Consider the following 17656-nt stretch of genomic DNA (forward strand, 5'->3'; position numbering starts at 1 on the left):
TTCATGTATTACTGTGGATTTCATTACAAGGCCGTTTGCTCACTGGTGACCTAATTTTGGATGTCAATGGGGAAAACTTAATTGGAGTAACCAATGAAAGGTATGTTTGTACTGATTACCAAATGTTTATTAGAGCTTGGACTATTATATGTAGATTTTTTGGACATTATCCACCACTGACTAAAAGAGCACAACTCCACTGAGGTCCTTGGAGTTCAACTGGCAATTAATTTATCCTATAAATCTAATTCAGCAAAATTATTGTGGAAAAGTGACAGAACTTCATATGCTTTTGTGATGACAGAACAAGCTAGTTTCTTAATGATGTAGATTATAGAATGTGTGTGAAAGTAGCATTAAAACATATTAAGCTGTTAATATTTTTGTATCTATCTGTTAGTTCAATACCGGTGAATGTGAATGATGCAGCTAACGAATATCATTGTCATGGGACAACAAAGGAGAAATTGTTTACAAAAAAATCTGTAGAATGTATTGGATGGTTTCTATAGCTGGATCACCTGAGATGAATGCAGCTTAGTGTTGGGGACGTAGATTTAAAATTTTAAAAATTACAGTATATATTGCTGAGGTAAATCCTGAGCAGTGAAGCACAGCCGAGCAGCAGTAGGCTATTAGTCCTGAAGGAAGTCCAGGAGGGCAATAGGATGGACGAAGGAGAGATGGGGCAAAAGGAAAGGGAATTCCTGTCAGCAGGCATAGACTCGCCACAGTCTGTCTTTTGCTCAGTTCTTCAATGCTTAATTTGGATTGTGCTGCTGGCAAGCTTTTTGCTCTGTATCTGGAAGTCAAAATGATTAACTACATCAAGGATTTGTCCATTTTCCTGCTCTTTCAGCATTGCTCACCATGTACTTCTTGCCAGCATCCTGGTATATTTATTTGGTTGTTTTTTCCCCCCTTCTAGGGCTGTTGACATCTTGCGAACAGCATCAGCATCTAATCACATGTCTCTGCTAGTTGCCAGAGATGAAGAAGCAAAGTAAGAGAAAAATAAAACTTTTTTTTAACCTCAAAACTAATAAAAAGCCATTACTATATCTAAGATTGGGTGGGCAGGCTTGCATGTGTTTTTTCTTCAGATTAGTTTTAATCACAAAATTGCACCACATGGCACATTTTCCTGTGTAGTATTTGATACCAACTCATTCTGAGACCATTTGCATCAATTGAAGTAGCAAGCTCAGGCCAATTTCAGTTTAATGAAGAGGATTGAAATGTTATGTTGCCAGCTAATACCATTAGAAATTATTTGCTGTGATAATTTTTGTAAAACTTCTCACATTTTAAAATAATAAAAAATGAGGATTGTGTTAGACCTACAGTACCACAAAACTGTATGATTTAATCTGTCCTTGCCTTCTGAAAAAAAAGCAGATTTAGTTATTGTTTCCCCTCAGAAGTTTGCTTTTCAATCTTTAATGAGTTTGGAATTAATTTGCGTAAGTAGGTTTAACTTCACTGCAGCCAGGAGTCCAAAATATGTCCATTATAAGGACATTTATGTTAAATATTGCTTTGACCTTGATGTTTAAAGTTAAGCGTATAAACCAGTATTGGCAGAGGATCATCGGAAATGCTAGGATCCAGGTCTGTATCCCCTTTTGACTTAAATCTCTGGAGGAAATGGCTGTTGTGTAACTGTATTTGATAATCACTGCAAGAGTGTCTGTTGTTATTTGCCTTTCCTGGGATGTTCCACTTACAGAGTAATCTCTCCATAAAGGAATTTTCTCTAAATTCCTTTAGCCTTTTGTCCGATTTAAGCTTCCTCTTCCTGCTCCTTTATTTTTTGTATTTGACAGACATTTAAATCAGTCTGTAGCCTTTGATCTCTCCTGTTTTCAGACTGCCTAGATATATGTGAGGTCCACTCTTAATCTGCTTTTATCTAAAGCATACTGGCCTAGTTCCTCTAAACTCCTTGAATAATTAAAATCCATCAGTCCTTTTACGGTCTGGTGGTATGCCTGTGCAGAATTTGTCACTATGTACAGTCCCTCACACCTATGAATTAATATCTTGTGACTGTACATTGCTAGAATATTATTTGATTTACACTCAGCTGTGTTTACTTGTATTCCCGGGTCTGGCATTAGTTCAATAAATTCTGTCATATTTTAAAAAATAGTGCATCCGAGCAGATTTCAGCAACCCTCTGCAGTCCCTGGAGTTACTTGGAATTACATTCTCTGCAATCAGTTAATTTATGTTCTCTCTCTCTAATTCTGTCATATTAATTTGCTGACATCTTCTGCTTACATCATTCTAGATTATTTATATTTTTTTAATCTGTTGTCACTGAGGTAATCATAGCTCAGATTGTAAACACTTTTTTTAATTAGGCTGCATTCAGTATTAGATTGATCAAGAGTTTTTGTTTTCTCTTTAATGCATGTAATACAGGATGTACATCTTTGCTGCTTTTTTGCCAATTTGTTACAATATGATTGGTTTCTGCAAAGAACAACTACTTTTATTTTGTTGTTTGGGTTTTTTTTTGACAGTACACCTGACCAAGAACTGCTCTTTATATCATCTGTTGGGTTTTTTTAAAAAAGATTTCATAACGAAAAAAATAAACAAAGCCCAAGCACATACAATATTTTATATATAATGGTATCTACCTCAGATGAAATAGGCTGCAAATTTCTGAGAAAGCTAAATAGAAGTTACAAATTTGCATATGTTTTACTCACTCTTGAATAAATAATAAATATTTCATCTATTTTCTTTCTTGAGGTGCCACATCTTTGTTTGCCAGTCTCTTCTGGGATCTTGTGCAGCATAGTTGCACTAAAAGCATTCTTTAAAAACATGAGTATGCTATAGGTATATTATCTGATTCCTACTAATACAAGTAACGTGTTCTGGACCTAAGTAATACCTCTGTCTTGTTATCTGTAGTTGACTTGAATTACAAGTTTTTAAAGTTTTGAAATCCAGGGTAAAAAGAGGTAATAATTACATTTTTCTACCAATAATCCATTTCATTCATAGTCTATTGCTATTCCATCCTTATCCTTCTGTATTGCATTATCTTTTTCTTGCCTCTTCCGAACGTTTGAGAAGCCTTTCTTCTTTCAGTTGAGGTTGAGCTTCCTTCTCTGAGGGACGTTAATTGTTCAGTAGAAACAGTAGCAAGTTTCAAAGGGTGCATTTAAACTAATGCCAAATCCTGATGAAGGGATCTTTTTATTGCCACAGGAAAGAATTTCTTGACCTGATGGATAAGTACGGCTCTCACAGTGACATCAGCTCTGCCAGAAGTTCTCCAACACAACTATCAGCTGGTGAGGGATTGCCTCCTAGCCTGACATAATCCTGTAGGACAGTAGTCATACTTCGGTGGAGTAGAAGCTTGCACTTAAAACTCTTTTCATTTGTGGGGAGGGTATATTGGAGGAAGTGACTGAAAGTCAGGCAAAACACACGTTTACTTAGACTTTAACATTTAGTTTGTAGTCTAAACATGCAACTTGAGGGGTTTGTGTATCAGTTTCCCCAACTCTTGAAATAAATATACTACCACCTACTTTCAGCAATTTTAATTAATGAATAATGTGAAAAGCATTTGGTATTTGTAGATGAAATGTACCATAAGATTTCGAAGTACTAATAAAAATTTGAGCTAGAATACCATACATTCTAATCCGTATGGATTTGTTGCCTAATTAGGATGCCTTTATATAGCATGAGTGATTATTCTTGAGGAAAATCAGTTGAGATACTATTTTTTGCACCCAGTTTGAAAAAAATCATCACTTGCTATGTTTTAAAGAACCTTGGGTGGCTCACAGTTCTTATCTGTGTAGACTTAAGGGGTTTTTTTGGTTGTCTGATTGCTTATCTAACATGAAAATAGTCCTACTGAACTCATTTACATGAGTTGACATTTTGTGCTTTTTCCCCAAATATGTATTTTATTTCTTTTTTTCATTATTTCTTTTCTTTCAGCAAAATCTATAGATAGCTCTTCTTCTGGGTCATCCTCAAGGTCACAGAGTCCTCAGTTGCTTCTGAAGGATAATATCACGACCACCAGCAGAAATAATTCTGTCCCAGCACCATCTCCAAAGCTTGCAAAGTAATTTCCAAAACTCACTGTAACTCTCTTGTGTGAGCTGTAGAAAATGCTGTATTTGGCAGGTCAGGGAAATTCTGGGTTGAGCACTAAGTGTTCGACTTTTTTTTTTTGTTTTTTGAACTCTGTAACTTATAATACCATTGCTATTGCAAACTTTCAGTTTTAATAAGTTACTTTTCTCATTTATTTATTGCTTGCATGGTGGGTAGATTAATCAGGTTGGCTTTTGATCTTAGTGTATCCTAATGAATTAATGCTTCTGGTTTATGTGTACCTAGGTACTCCCGTAAGCCTTGGATATCTATAGTGGAGAGGAGCTTTTAGTCTTGTAAAATAATGTATCGATTCTTTTTGTAATGGCCAGAAGTAACACCTAAACGTACTGATTTTGTAGTAAGTAGGCAGTGTAGTGTTTGAACATTGAGATTAAATGTCCGTTATTTCTATTTGTTGCAGTACTACATACTTGTGAAATGAAGAACATACAGATACTATATCACTTGAATCTTTACTGAGTATCTAGTTCTGCAAAGTAATTCTAGTTTTCTTTCCCTTTGTAGGGATAGTTCATTTCAGATTATCTCTGTTTGCAAAGGAACAAGCCTAGGTTTGAATATCGTAGGAGGAATTAACAGAAATGAAGGACCTTTGGTGTATATTCAAGAAATCATCCCTGGTGGTGATTGTCATAAGGTAAAGACCTTTTTCCCTCCCTCCCCTTCTGTCACCTGTGTTTTTGCCTTCATTTAGTACCTGCTTCAGTATTTTATATATATAGTTATCTTTTAAATACAAAATTTGTTTGTGGTTCTCCTTGCTTTCTCTTTAAACAGAATTATCTCATTGTACTGTAGCATGGTTACATTGTAATGAAAATTATACATGAGTGAGTTTGAGGTAAATAAGGATCTTATTCCCCAGTTTACCTATTAGAAAATAAGGTATCAACTTCTTTAAGAGGTTGCATAATGCAAGATAAATCATCAAGGATGGGACAAAGGTACAGACTGCATCTTTTTTTTTTTTTGACATTCAAAAAATCATTTTTCCCTTAGCCTTAATTTAGATGGATCCTTGCAGTTGGAAAGCATTGTGTAGGCAAAATAGAAAAAAAGATTTTGATAGTGCAGACTAATAAAATGGATGAATCAGTATAATTACTGTTTTTGTTTATGACAAATGCACTATGTAAATCAGGAGGGCTTGTCAGTTTAAAACAAAAATAACAGAGCTGTCTGGTTCAAGTACACAAAACTATTTATACAAGTATCTCCTTTTGCGTCCTCAGTTTACTGTGGCTATTTTGATGTGTAGATAACCAGGTTTTGCCTATTGCCAAGCAAGAGGGTAGGAGTTAATTTCACAAGCAATGAGTTTTGCCCCAAAACAGTCTATAGCTGTTTGTGACTGAATTTTTGTAGATTAAGTTTAATCCTAAAATGCCAAGATGGAAGGAAAAAATGCAATGTTTCTCCAGGACTTCTTTTAGTAGATAAATGGTAATCATTTTTCTTTTGTTATCTTCTATTTTGTTGTGGCTTCTAAAACATTTTTCTCACTGTAAACATATAATTTAAAACCTATCACACATACTCGATAGACTGAGAGTGAGACATTAATTTGCAGTAGGTTCTAATATCAGCAGTAGTAGCGGTAATTTCCCAATCTTGGCTATGCTGTTTGAGAACCTAGGTAGCAAGCGATCTGTGCCACATGAGGGCAGCATCAAAACGGAGATCTTTTATGTTGCTTGCAACCAGCCTATTAAAAGATCCACAACTTTTTTCTTTAATCAAAACCAAAACACTTAAGTGACAAAAAATGTAGTAAAATGCTATCATAGGTTTGAAATAACACAGCTAAAATTATGGTATGTGGGTATTAAATATGTAAAATTATACTGGCTTTGTAATAATAAGTATAATAAGTATAATAAGTAATTATACTTACTTATTTCCTATAAGTACTGTTCTGTACACAGTTGGTCAGATTGATGCTGTGATTCATTTCTTAAGAGCTGAAGAACACAGACATGTTACGTGTAATTTAATGTTTTACATTAGATAAATGTCATAACTAACTCTGTAACCATAGCTGAATTACATGAATTTTCAGTTAAATTGTTGAGGCTTCTTTTAAAATGTGAGTAAAGGCGGCTTTATCTTAGTGAGAAATCTAGCCTAGCATGTTTAAAGTTTTGTCTTACCATCTCTGAGACAGAAATGTGATATGTTCCTCTGTCGATAGAAAGTTTGCAATGAATTCAACAGAAGCACAAAGTTTATTATTTCTGTCGTGGTTTTGACTGGTGGATTCCTAATAGACTAATCTGGTTTTCTCATTAAGATTAATATGGCTAGTAAGTGCCTGAAGTCTCCCATCTATAACCAAGAACGTTTCGTTTTGAAATAAGATTAATCCAGCTCACAGCTTCCTGTAGTCAGATGGGTTGGTACTCCTTGCTGGAAAAATTACTAACTGTGGTTTGTTTGTTTTTAACAGAAATATGTATGTGGGTCTCAATTTGTTCTTTACACAATATCTGAGATCCATTCTGTCTAATGAAGCTTATAATGACTGCTGTCATGCTGATGAAATGATCATTTGATCTGCTGTTTGTTTCTGGAAGATTGTCAGCCAAAATGTATAGCTGTTCTTGATATTTCTTGTCTTAACAGATCCAGAGGAATATGTTAAAGTGCTGTGATTATACAGTTCTTTCTATAGTGTTAGCAATTAATATAAAATCTGTGGTTTTGCTTTTTTATTTGTTATATTAGGACGGACGATTGAAGCCTGGAGATCAACTTGTATCCATAAACAAAGAGTCAATGATTGGTGTCTCCTATGAAGAGGCAAAAAGTATAATCAACAGAACAAAGATGAGGTATCTGTTACTATCAAACAGCTAACCCTCCAAAATGGTTCATTATGTGATATTTATGATCAAATTAATGTGAAATGGCTTGTCATGTGTCCTTAGAGGAAATGCAAGGGATACTAATTTCTTTGAGATATTCAATTGTAATATAATTTCATAGAAAAAAACCTCAAATGCACCTTTTCGACCTGTAAAATTATGATACTTTCATTCCTTTCAAAAGAAAAAACAAAACTCAAAACCACAGTATTTGCCGCCTTTAATGATGGGGAGTAGAACATCCTTTTAGAAAACTAAATAAATAAAATCACACACAGTGTTTGAGAAAATGTAATTTTTGCAAGAGTAATGTATAATCTTATGAACAGTGTAGTATACAATATGATGAATCTTTTTTAATTTTAGGTTTGAAAGTTTTTGGGAGATAGCTTTTATTAGACAAAAAAATATTCCCAGTTATTCAGAGAATCTGCAACGTCCTTCCAGCCTCTTAACATCTTCTGTAGCATATGGAGAGCAACAGGCTACAGTACTTAGTTCTCTTGCATCTCCTAATGGGAAGCTTGTTTCAATGATCTCTCCAAATGCTGTAAGTATACTCATTACTCCTCTTAGTAGTGAGCAAGTAGTTGTTTTTCCTAATTTTATTGGAATTTCAGTATAGGGTTATTTTAATTCAGTTTCCATTCTAGTAAGAGAATGACTGGCTCTTTTTCCTGCACAATATTAATGCTTTGGAATATCAAGACTTTTCCAGAAAACATGTTGTATAACAGTAAACCACACTGACAACAGGAATAAGAGTATTAGTTGACTTGTGGTAAGAAAACAAATCAAATAAAATAATCATTAACTGGGTTCTTAGATACAAAGTTCTCCTTACTGTTTCTCTAGGGAGTGAAGTTTCAGAATTAGATATATGTAGTTATATATTTCAGAGATAAAGTACTCTCTGATTACTACATATGTGTAAGTACAGTACAATCTCACAAGTTACATTTCCTCCATGTTGATGATATTTTTGCTTTAAAATCTGAGTCTTAGAAGGATGTGTGGTATTTTCCCCTTTCTTTCAGCTAAGCAACAATTGTTGTTTTAATTCATACAGCTCACCATTAGTGTAAAGAAGTAATGTTGACTATAAGAAAGATTTTAAAACTACTCTATTAATTTTTAAAAAAACATTTTCACTTTATTACATTGTTAAAACTAAAAGTATTGTCTTTAAACAAGGAAGAATAAAATGTTCCATGCCAAATACAAAGTCTAAACTGTGATTCTCAGTTGTTCTCACATTTGTACGTAAAATTCTTGCCCATTTTTCTTTCCTGTTAGAGATTAAAAACATTGAAACAGGTTGCCTAGAGAGACTGGGCTATCTTAATCTCTGAAGATACTCAAAACCTAGCTAAGTTTTTGATAAGACCCTGATCTAAGTTTTTTGAATGGCATTCCTTCTCACCACCCCCACCCCTCTATGCCTTCCACTTTCTCCCAGGGTTGTTTTCATTCATCCAGCCCTATTTCTCCCCCTGGTCTTCAATCCTTAGATCAATGTGTATTTCTAGTTTGGCTTGTGATCTGCTTTAGAAATGATATTGCATGACTTTTGATTTTTTTTTCATAGGTGGAAACTGGAGTCAAGATGGGAGAGCAATCTCCAGTTAGGTCTCTAGACAGCAGTCCTGCAGATGTGTCTGCCACTGGTAAATGCTGATTTAATTGCCTGCCACCCTTCTTTTCTACAATAGCTGTCATACAGAACATAGTACCTAGTGAGACTTGATAGTCTTTTAAAAAGGGAATATTGCACTATTTTTGTAGTGCTAAATAAAGGACTGAGATCAACGGATTGTTTAGTAGCGTCTGTCAAATATAACTTACATTGTCTTTAACAAACAGCTGAAACCAAACAAAAATGAGTGATCACAACATTTACTATACAGCAGTAATGATAATAGACTCAGTAGAAACCAAATAATGGAGACTCACATATAGATCACGATTAGGTTGCCATAGAAACTGTGCTTTCTTGATTTGATGAAATTCTGTGGATGTATACTGCTTGCACTTTTTTTTTTTTTTTAAATCAGGGCAGCATATTGGCAGGATAGAAATAACATGCAGGCCTCTTTAACAGTTTTTTAATTAATAAGAAATAGAATATATATGTGTATTTATAGTTGAGAATAATTGACATTCAAAGACAGTAGTCACTTTGATCATATCTCTAAATATATAATTCGAAAACAATACTAAGGTTGAAGAATTTGGTCAAAATCAAATGTGAACTGAAAAATTTTAATTCCTTTGGGAAACAAGTATGCATTGTATTTGCAAACGGTGAAAATGCAGTAGTCTCGCATCATCATGAGAGTCTCAATTGACACAATAATATAACTGATTCTGTTCAGTATTTCTATATGAAGACCTGAACTATATTCTTCTTCTTCAGGCAGTAGTAAGTAAGCATAACCTGTGTTTCTCAACTTGATGTCTAATATACTGAGAAGAGGAAGGACAAGCATACAGGATCTGATTAATTCTAGATGTCACTCCACTGATGTTATTTAAATTGTACCTGCATTTATTACGGCCCATATCAGATATGCTAGTCTTAAATGAAGCGGTCTCCATGTTGCAAATCTGACGGGTGCTTCCTTGAAGGGTGAGGTGACTGAATGTGAAACTGGAAAGGCTGTAGTATTGAATATGCCTGGAGTTTAATGATTGCACATTTTTTTCATATCGATCATGCAAAATAATGCATCTAAATCAGATGAATGAGACAAAAGGCTATTTTTTAATATATTCAGAATATAAGATTCTTGGTTAATATGATGCAATACACAGGAGCATCACTGTTGCTTAAAGATACCAAGGCAGCCACAGTTTCTTAACATATCTCAATTATGTGACTAGTAGAGTGGAAAGCAGAAATACTTGCAGCTCCAGTTTGTACTGTTTCTTGTAATTTTTCATTTTAGACTTATTTAATAGCACAGCCTTAATCAAAGTTGCCACTTCTCTCATGCTGCTCTTTTCCAAGATTAACCTTTCAAGGATAACTTTGAAAAATTAAAGAAAAAAAATATTTTCTTTTTTAATGCTATAAGAAAAGTCAGCATAATTTTGAGAAATTCTTGCACAAACGCATACACAAGGCTTTCTCATTCTGAGTTGAAAGAAAGTGTGCCAATTCAGCTGAGGTTCTAGCCCACTGCCGTCAGAATTTAATATAGCATGTGAGAGGTGTTAGTGTCAGAGATTTTCAAGATGTTTTGGTTTATGCTTTTGGCATATAAAGAGAATGTAAATTACTTTGAGCTTGGAAACAGATATGCTGTGAAACTAAAAAAAAAAAATATTCTATGCAATTCCTTCTGTTCCTTTAGAGAGAATCTCAAACTGCAAGAATCTCAAACTGCAAGATCCTTTCCTTTTCGAATGCTGGTATTGGCTTCAGTACCTCTCTAGTCCATTAATGAAATACTGAACTAAGATCTAAATTATATTTATAGATCTTGAAAGTATTGATTGAATTGTATTGAAGTAAAGATTGAAAAGTATTGAATACAAACAAGTATTCCATTTTCTTCTGCAAAAAACAAGTCAATGAATTTGTTCTATTTACATACATCTAAAATCCAAAGCAACTGATGGTTAACTGCTCCTTTTGCCTATCATCTGTGATCAAAGGCTTCCAAAGGTTTCTGCTTCTCGTGTGGTGTCCACAGGTGTGTCTGAAACATGACAAAGCTGTGACTGCGTTTCTAAAGTTCCATTAAAACTAAGCACGCGCACCAAAAAGAAAATCTTACATATGGACTGCTCAGTACTGACATCTTCTTTTCCTTTCCTCAGCTTAATCATTTGTGAATGTTGAATATGAAATAAATGCACCATAAGTTATTAATGCAACTAGCTAAAATTATGGAAACTTGTTGTATTTCTGACTATAAGGACTGGAGAGGAGGGGATAATGGATAATGACTTAATGGATGGTAGTTCTTGGAAGACAGTTCCTCCCCAGGAAAAAAATACTGAGGAGCCTGCTGGAATTCAGCACAAGCTACCTCCACACAGCCCTTAGTTGGCAACAGGTCATTCCCTCTCTTTCCACAGTGCTTTCTACATCACTAGCTATGCTTTTGGGGACTGTTGATTATGCTGAGGGTGTGTCTTGAAGGTCTTCCTTGGAATTCACAAGTGTGTTCCCCCTTCTGTTTCCAGAGTAACTGTCTATCTCCGTGAGAAGAGAAAACGCCACAAATATAAGTCATATGCTTGATGCTCAAAGTTATTCCTGGTTTCTTTCTGCTAATTTGCTATTTGTCACTTTTTGATGGGAAAAGATAGTTTAAGTGATTGACACCCATAATTTTTGTTTATTACAATTATGTCCTTTAAAAAAAAAGTCAACCTAAATATTAACATTTATTTGTGACAAGTGGGTATTTAGCTGGAATCCATTTGATAAGCAGAGCTTCAGAACAAATTTTTCAAAGCAATAGTTACAACTGTATCATTATTTAATTTTAATTTTTTCTTCTTAGTTATTGCCCCCAGCCAGAACAGTAATTGTGAGCTGCAAGGAAGGAACTCTACTGTTCGCCTCAAAGCAGAAAAGCTGGAGAGGGTAAATACTTAAAAATCTTTTGAGTTTTCCTTTCTCTCCCTTCACAATGCATGTAAAACATCTGGAGAATATTTCTACATTGACAAACTGTAAGGTATAAAATATACACCAAATATTCTATTTGGATAGTTCTTTCAGGTTGCAGGCCAATATTTCATTTTATATATTGGGCAAATTACTGGTTTTGTTAATCTAATTACTGATTAACTCTTCTGGGAATCTGAAGATCCCTCAGGATTTTTAAGGCAGTTATTAAGGACAAAGGGTTTTGCTTATTATGCTCATCTGTATTCAAGGTTAAATAATATCTGAACATCTCTCAATTAGACAGAAAAGTCACAGAGTGTCTCTGGAATAAAAGTGTTGTCAGTGAGAGTGTACTGTGATACAAAGGCTCTTTGAAGTATAGCTCATTAATTACTCCCCCATGTCCCTGCAGTCATTATCCCTAGTCCGTCCTTTTTTTTTTTTCCTCCAAAATAAGTTTTCTCCTTCCAGGCATTGAATTATCTTGGGATTCAGCTCACAGATGAACAGCAGCAAGCCCTAAGGCAGCAACTTCAGAAAGATTCTAAAGGAACAGTGTCTTTTGGAGGTAATAATTTGTTAATTACCATGTAAAATAATGAAATGTAGGAATATAGAAATAATTAATAATAACCATTAATATGTTTTCTGTCAGTGTTGAGTTGCAACTGCAAATAAAATGATACTTCGAGGCAAGAACCTTATTCTACTGTATAAAACTAAGCTTGGAATTCTGAAATGAAGTCATTGGAAAGCAAATCACAGATTTATCTAATTAAGAGCAGCCTTGAGAAAGTTTTGCTTTTGTGCTTACAAAATCCTAAATTTTTGCTTTGACAATAAGTTGCTGTAATTGTTCCAAAAATGATTTGGGAGAGTATTGATGGTTAAAGAGACTTCTTGAAGCAACTAAACTGACGATTATATAACTTGTTTAGTTTGGGAGAAGCAAGAACATTTCAGCTCTTGCATATAGGAAGAGATTTGTATGGAGACCGTCATGATGATTCTTCTAGCTAAACCTAATTCTGGTGGGAATGACTTGCTTCTGTTGGTTATGACAATTTTGGTAGGTGACACTAACAAGTAAAGAATATTTGCCATAAACTGTGAGACATATGATAGTTTTGATGCTAAAATTGATGGAAATTTCACTTTTCCTGAAGTTTTTGAAAAACAGCATCGAGCACTAGTATGTGAAAAGTAATCCAAAAAGACACTGGATTTTCAAGTACCTTATCAAGGTACTTGAATGGATTTTCCATCGGATTTTACATGGTGTAGACAAACTGACCTTTTTATTTCCACTTTTCTGTCATATTGTAGCAGAATTCTTTTTTAATACATTCAAAATGAATGGGTAATCCAAGCCTTGTTGATTGAGAATGTAGTGTTTGTATTTAAAGCTTTCAACTGGGTCAATGTCAATTTTACCAGGTCTCTATCAGGGGTTTCAAGGATCTGTAAAGGCAACTATGAGCTGCGAGCTAGCACAAAATTTTTCAATTTTCTTGCTGAGACGCTGTGTCTCCTCTAGTGAGGTCAATTCATTAGGAAAGGCAGGTGTATAACAGGTATGCAGACTTCTTTTATTTTTTACTGGAGTCTGGCAAATGTAGAGCATCCCTAACCACGTACTCTGAAGGCGAACTTCACCTTTTGTTTTCTTTTCTCCTTCACAACTTGATTCAGGGATATTTCATCCCAAGACCAGTTTTGAACATTTTTTTTCTTATTCTTACCAGCTTTACCAAATGTTTCTGTTCAGATAGATGTGTCTGATTTCCATATTTTCCTTTCGAAAACTTATAGAGGGGAGACACTGCATTTATAAAAGGGTGGCCATACATTGTGTTACTAGAAGTTGTGTTGCACCTAATGATACTGCTACTAAACGGAACTTGTTTGGACTACAGCAACAAAATCTAAACTGTTTTTTAGATTTCATTGAAGTTTCAAGGAATCTCTTCTCTATGCAATTGAATGCAACAGATGATGACCAAAAATCTGTAACATTTGGAGTCAGTGAAATTGCCAGCTTACTGGATTCACAGGTAAAATATGTGCCTGTACAGTGTTTGACTGTTGGGAGGAGATTATTGGAGAGTTTATTATATGTAAGATTGCTCCAAATCTTGGGCAGATGTTTAGAACAGCTCTGTATCATGGTGGTGTTTAAGATAACATCATGAAGCTTTTTAAAGCAACCTACTTTGCAGAAAGCAATTCACGTAATTATATTGTGATTTGTTATAAGTATGGACAACAGTGATTTACTGAGGCTTCTTAATGGAATACGTATTTCTACTACTTCTGTGAGTGATAAACAATTATTGGGCCCAGTGATTTGAACTACTGCTACAGTGAAAATCTCTATTCTAGAGGTGACTTTAAGGAAGAGCATTTGCTGCATAGGAATGCTAAAATAAAATTGCGTATTCTTTAAAATATTGAAGAAAAAGGGGGCTATTATTGTTGTATTCTTGGTACTTTAAAAATATTTTTATCACTCCTTTTTAACAGGAAAAATAATTGTTCCTTAGGAAGATAAGTTGGTCAGAATTTTCTTAAACATTTTTAATATTTTCAGAGCTTTAAATTATTTTAAAATTAAGATTAACCACTCATTTTATTAACAAGACCTTTTAAGATAAGATGTTAAAGATTATGGAAGATGCAGTTAGCAATACATTCTAACCTTACATATTAAAATACGCACAGTTTGTAACCTGTGATTCTTTGGAGGATGACATGGAAAGACTTAAGAAAGAACGGAATGAAGCTTTAAAAGAAATAAGTAAATTAAAGGTAATGCTTAATCTTTATTTGCTTTAAATTATTCAACAGACTACTTTCTTTTTGCATGTATATAGTGATTTACTGTTTTGAGTTTTATATGCATTTTTTGATGAATAAATAAAAAGGCAGAGCAAACAGTCCTAATTATGTTTGAAGATTGTAGGCTTACAATATATTTCTGGAGACAGTGAATTTTATTTTTTATACTGAATACTAACGCATTTTTTCACCTGATTCACAGAGAAATGGGACTAAGCAGACACTTCACAAAAGTGAATTTGGAGAAGTGACTGATTTGCATAGCAATTTTATTTAGAAATGTGTGATCCTAGTAACCACAGTGTCTGAGCAAATGCTAATACTTTTGAACAAGTCAGAACTGGAGAATAAATTAACCTGTTTTCAAAATTAATACATATTTTCACAGATGACATAAAATACATAAGATCTAAAGCAACAAGTATATTTATTGTTTCCTGATATCCTGCGTTACAACCACAGTCCCATGCTGAATTTCTTTTTTGACAACCCAAAAATTCTGGTTCTGTATTTAGCATACCTAACTCTTGTTCTTGGACAGGACTGGAAAATTGATCCCAGGATACAGGCAATTCTACAAATTCTCTCCTGGTCCAAAAAAATTCTTTCTTGCTAGCGATTACAAAAACATTGGGTTGACATGCTCAGAGTTTTGTTCTTGATTCTGTGCACAGAGATTCTTCTTCTGAAAAGTCTGTACTGAAATGAAAGAACTTGATTGACATTGAACATTGAAGTAGTGAGTGCGTATCATGAGTCCCTAAATTGCCGATGTCAAAAACAAGCAATGATCAATCTGTAATTGCCTCATTTCTTATACACTTCCCTTAACAACCTACAGTCAAATACTTGATACTGAGTGAGAAATACCCCAAGAATCTGAGCTTTTATAGCACTTTTTTTTTTTTTAAACTTCATTAGAACTTTTAACCTGAAGGTGGTGTACCTACAGGCTTCTGGTATAAGTCGGTGAGTGAGAGAATGATCAAACATACAATGTTGAAAATAACTTGATGTGAATATTAGGTTGTACGGCAATCTCTTAAAGCCACAACATGACTTTATTCTACTCATTTGTTAAGTAGCTAGGTAACAAGAGACTTAAAATGTGTATTTTATTTATATCACAGAAATGGCCAGTAAATAATCCTCAGATGCTCAAGAAACTTAAACAATATCAATGAACTCTCAGAAAAACTGGCTTTTAGATACTAAAATTTGATTTTGTCACAGGTTTTGTAAAAGCTGTTGATTATGTATTACTTCCACCAGAATTTTTTTAGTATGGGTGTTTCTGATTATACAACATTATTAACAGACACATGGTGTGGCCTAGAAACATAGTAGTTGTACAGAAGGCAGTAAGTACGTTGGTAGAAGTATTGCTACCTGTAGTTTTGAAAGAGCTGATTGGGTTTTGGGAATAAAAACTCTTTCTCTTTCAGACCTAATAATTAATTATTTCTTCCCCTTTTTTTTTAAACAGGAAAAATTGTCTGAATCTGTGAATTTACAGAAACAGTTAACAGAGGAGCTACAAATAGTTAAGCAAGTATGTTGAAGTTTCTTAAAAGTAGAATTTATTTTTTTTACTGTTTTTTGTGGAAGGGAGAAGGGAGCACTTCTTTCTCTCTTGATGCTTGTATAGACTATACTTTCACACTGATTTCAACACAAAGTGGTTCTTTTGTTACTACAAAGCTTTTGATTAGAATTGCAGAATATTGATCCTTAAGTTTTTAGAGCATTAATACTTTTCTGCTGTTGAATTGAGCAGAAAGACAAGCTGGATCAGATAAGTTGGATAATAATGTAGCGGTGCCTTTCTGGTCTGTCTTAAGTGTTCTTGAAGTCATTTTGCTGTTCTTAGGCAACAGTATGCATAATATACAGTTTTAACTTTAGGTACTTTATATGTCAACTGGAGTTTTAAGACACACTTGACAATTCTACCTGATTATCTACCAGGAAAAAATGGTAGTAAGTGTTTTGGTGAGGAATGTCTTGCTCCTGTCTTCATATCTGTCTATAATGATGAGAGAGGTAATTAGAGTTTCTTATGAAATTTAGACATCTTGTGTGTCTTAAAGGAAATCTCCAATTATATGTAAGTCTCATGTCATTTATAGCCTGGATTCAAAACCAAGTGACTTTCCTGTTTCTTGCTTCCACTGAACATCATCCTGGCAGCTCTTCTCACGAGCTGGCCACCTTTCTTCTCTCCCGTGCTGCTACACGTATTCCTTGTGGGTTTCTCATGGCTATCTGTTCCATCAGATGTCGTATGTAAAAATGCGAGATAGAGCTTAGAAACTCTCCATGTACTGTTATTTTAAGATTAATTTTGCATTTTTTGCTCATAGTTGTAGATTTGTTCAGTACCTTCATAATCACCTTCTATCCCTTGAATAAAAGAGAACTGTTTGAAAGCTTTTTCCATGAATATTGTGACGTTGCTGTCTGTATGCTGTGGGACAGCAGGGAAATCAGTTGAATTCTTTTTTGGATAAAATTTAACTGGAAGTATGTGCCAGTAGAGCACCTCATGTTTCCATTTGCTAATGGGTGTTCAGTCTGTTGCCGTAGACTAGAGCAGATGTTCAGTCTATCAGTCTAAACTAAAGCTAGTATAAAGTACAAACCCCAAAATGCAAACAGGTTGGACACCAGGTCCACAGCAGTGAGTGTTTCAATTCACCTAGCTGCTCTTACGGGGAAGGTAGGCTTGGACACGATGGTTTAAGACGGGTTTAAGTGCCCGCGATGCCCACTTTCTACCACACGAGGTCCTCGTACTTTTATTTTTCTGTCCAGCACCCTCATGTTGACGGTGAAGGTCAACTTTGCAGTACGAACCTCCAGGGGATAAATACTCCGATTTTCTAGGAAGCGCTTTAAGTAACTGCTATTGAAAAGGTTCCATCTAGTGAAATGAAAGAGAAATAATAAATTATATGTAGTTACAGCGCTGTGACCTATTTTAGAAGATACAAGCAGGCTTTTAATGGAAATTTTAGTTCTGTTTATACTTGGTGCATTTTCAAGTGTTTTATATTTCTGTAGTTCAGAACCAATGTTAGTGCTGAGATTCATGGTGGTACAAAGTTTAAAAAAATAGGCTACTTATAGTACAAGTTGGCATTTAATTTATGATGATGCATTC

General features: G+C 34.5%; 1 protein-coding gene across 1 annotated transcript in view; it reads left to right on the forward strand.

Annotated features, from left to right (window-relative positions):
• Positions 1-17656, forward strand: part of STXBP4 (syntaxin binding protein 4) — a 70527-nt gene that overhangs the window by 8826 nt on the left and 44045 nt on the right. The window contains exons 4-16 of the mRNA XM_010294062.1: positions 31-100; positions 929-1003; positions 3229-3314; positions 3979-4108; positions 4669-4801; positions 6889-6995; positions 7395-7578; positions 8617-8695; positions 11546-11628; positions 12127-12223; positions 13597-13709; positions 14377-14463; positions 15980-16045. Coding sequence (XP_010292364.1) covers positions 31-100; positions 929-1003; positions 3229-3314; positions 3979-4108; positions 4669-4801; positions 6889-6995; positions 7395-7578; positions 8617-8695; positions 11546-11628; positions 12127-12223; positions 13597-13709; positions 14377-14463; positions 15980-16045 — 1310 coding nt within the window. The remainder of the gene's footprint in view (positions 1-30; positions 101-928; positions 1004-3228; positions 3315-3978; positions 4109-4668; positions 4802-6888; positions 6996-7394; positions 7579-8616; positions 8696-11545; positions 11629-12126; positions 12224-13596; positions 13710-14376; positions 14464-15979; positions 16046-17656) is intronic.

The sequence above is a fragment of the Phaethon lepturus genome, unplaced genomic scaffold, assembly GCF_000687285.1.
Source record: "Phaethon lepturus isolate BGI_N335 unplaced genomic scaffold, ASM68728v1 scaffold24229, whole genome shotgun sequence".
Taxonomy (NCBI): domain Eukaryota; kingdom Metazoa; phylum Chordata; class Aves; order Phaethontiformes; family Phaethontidae; genus Phaethon; species Phaethon lepturus.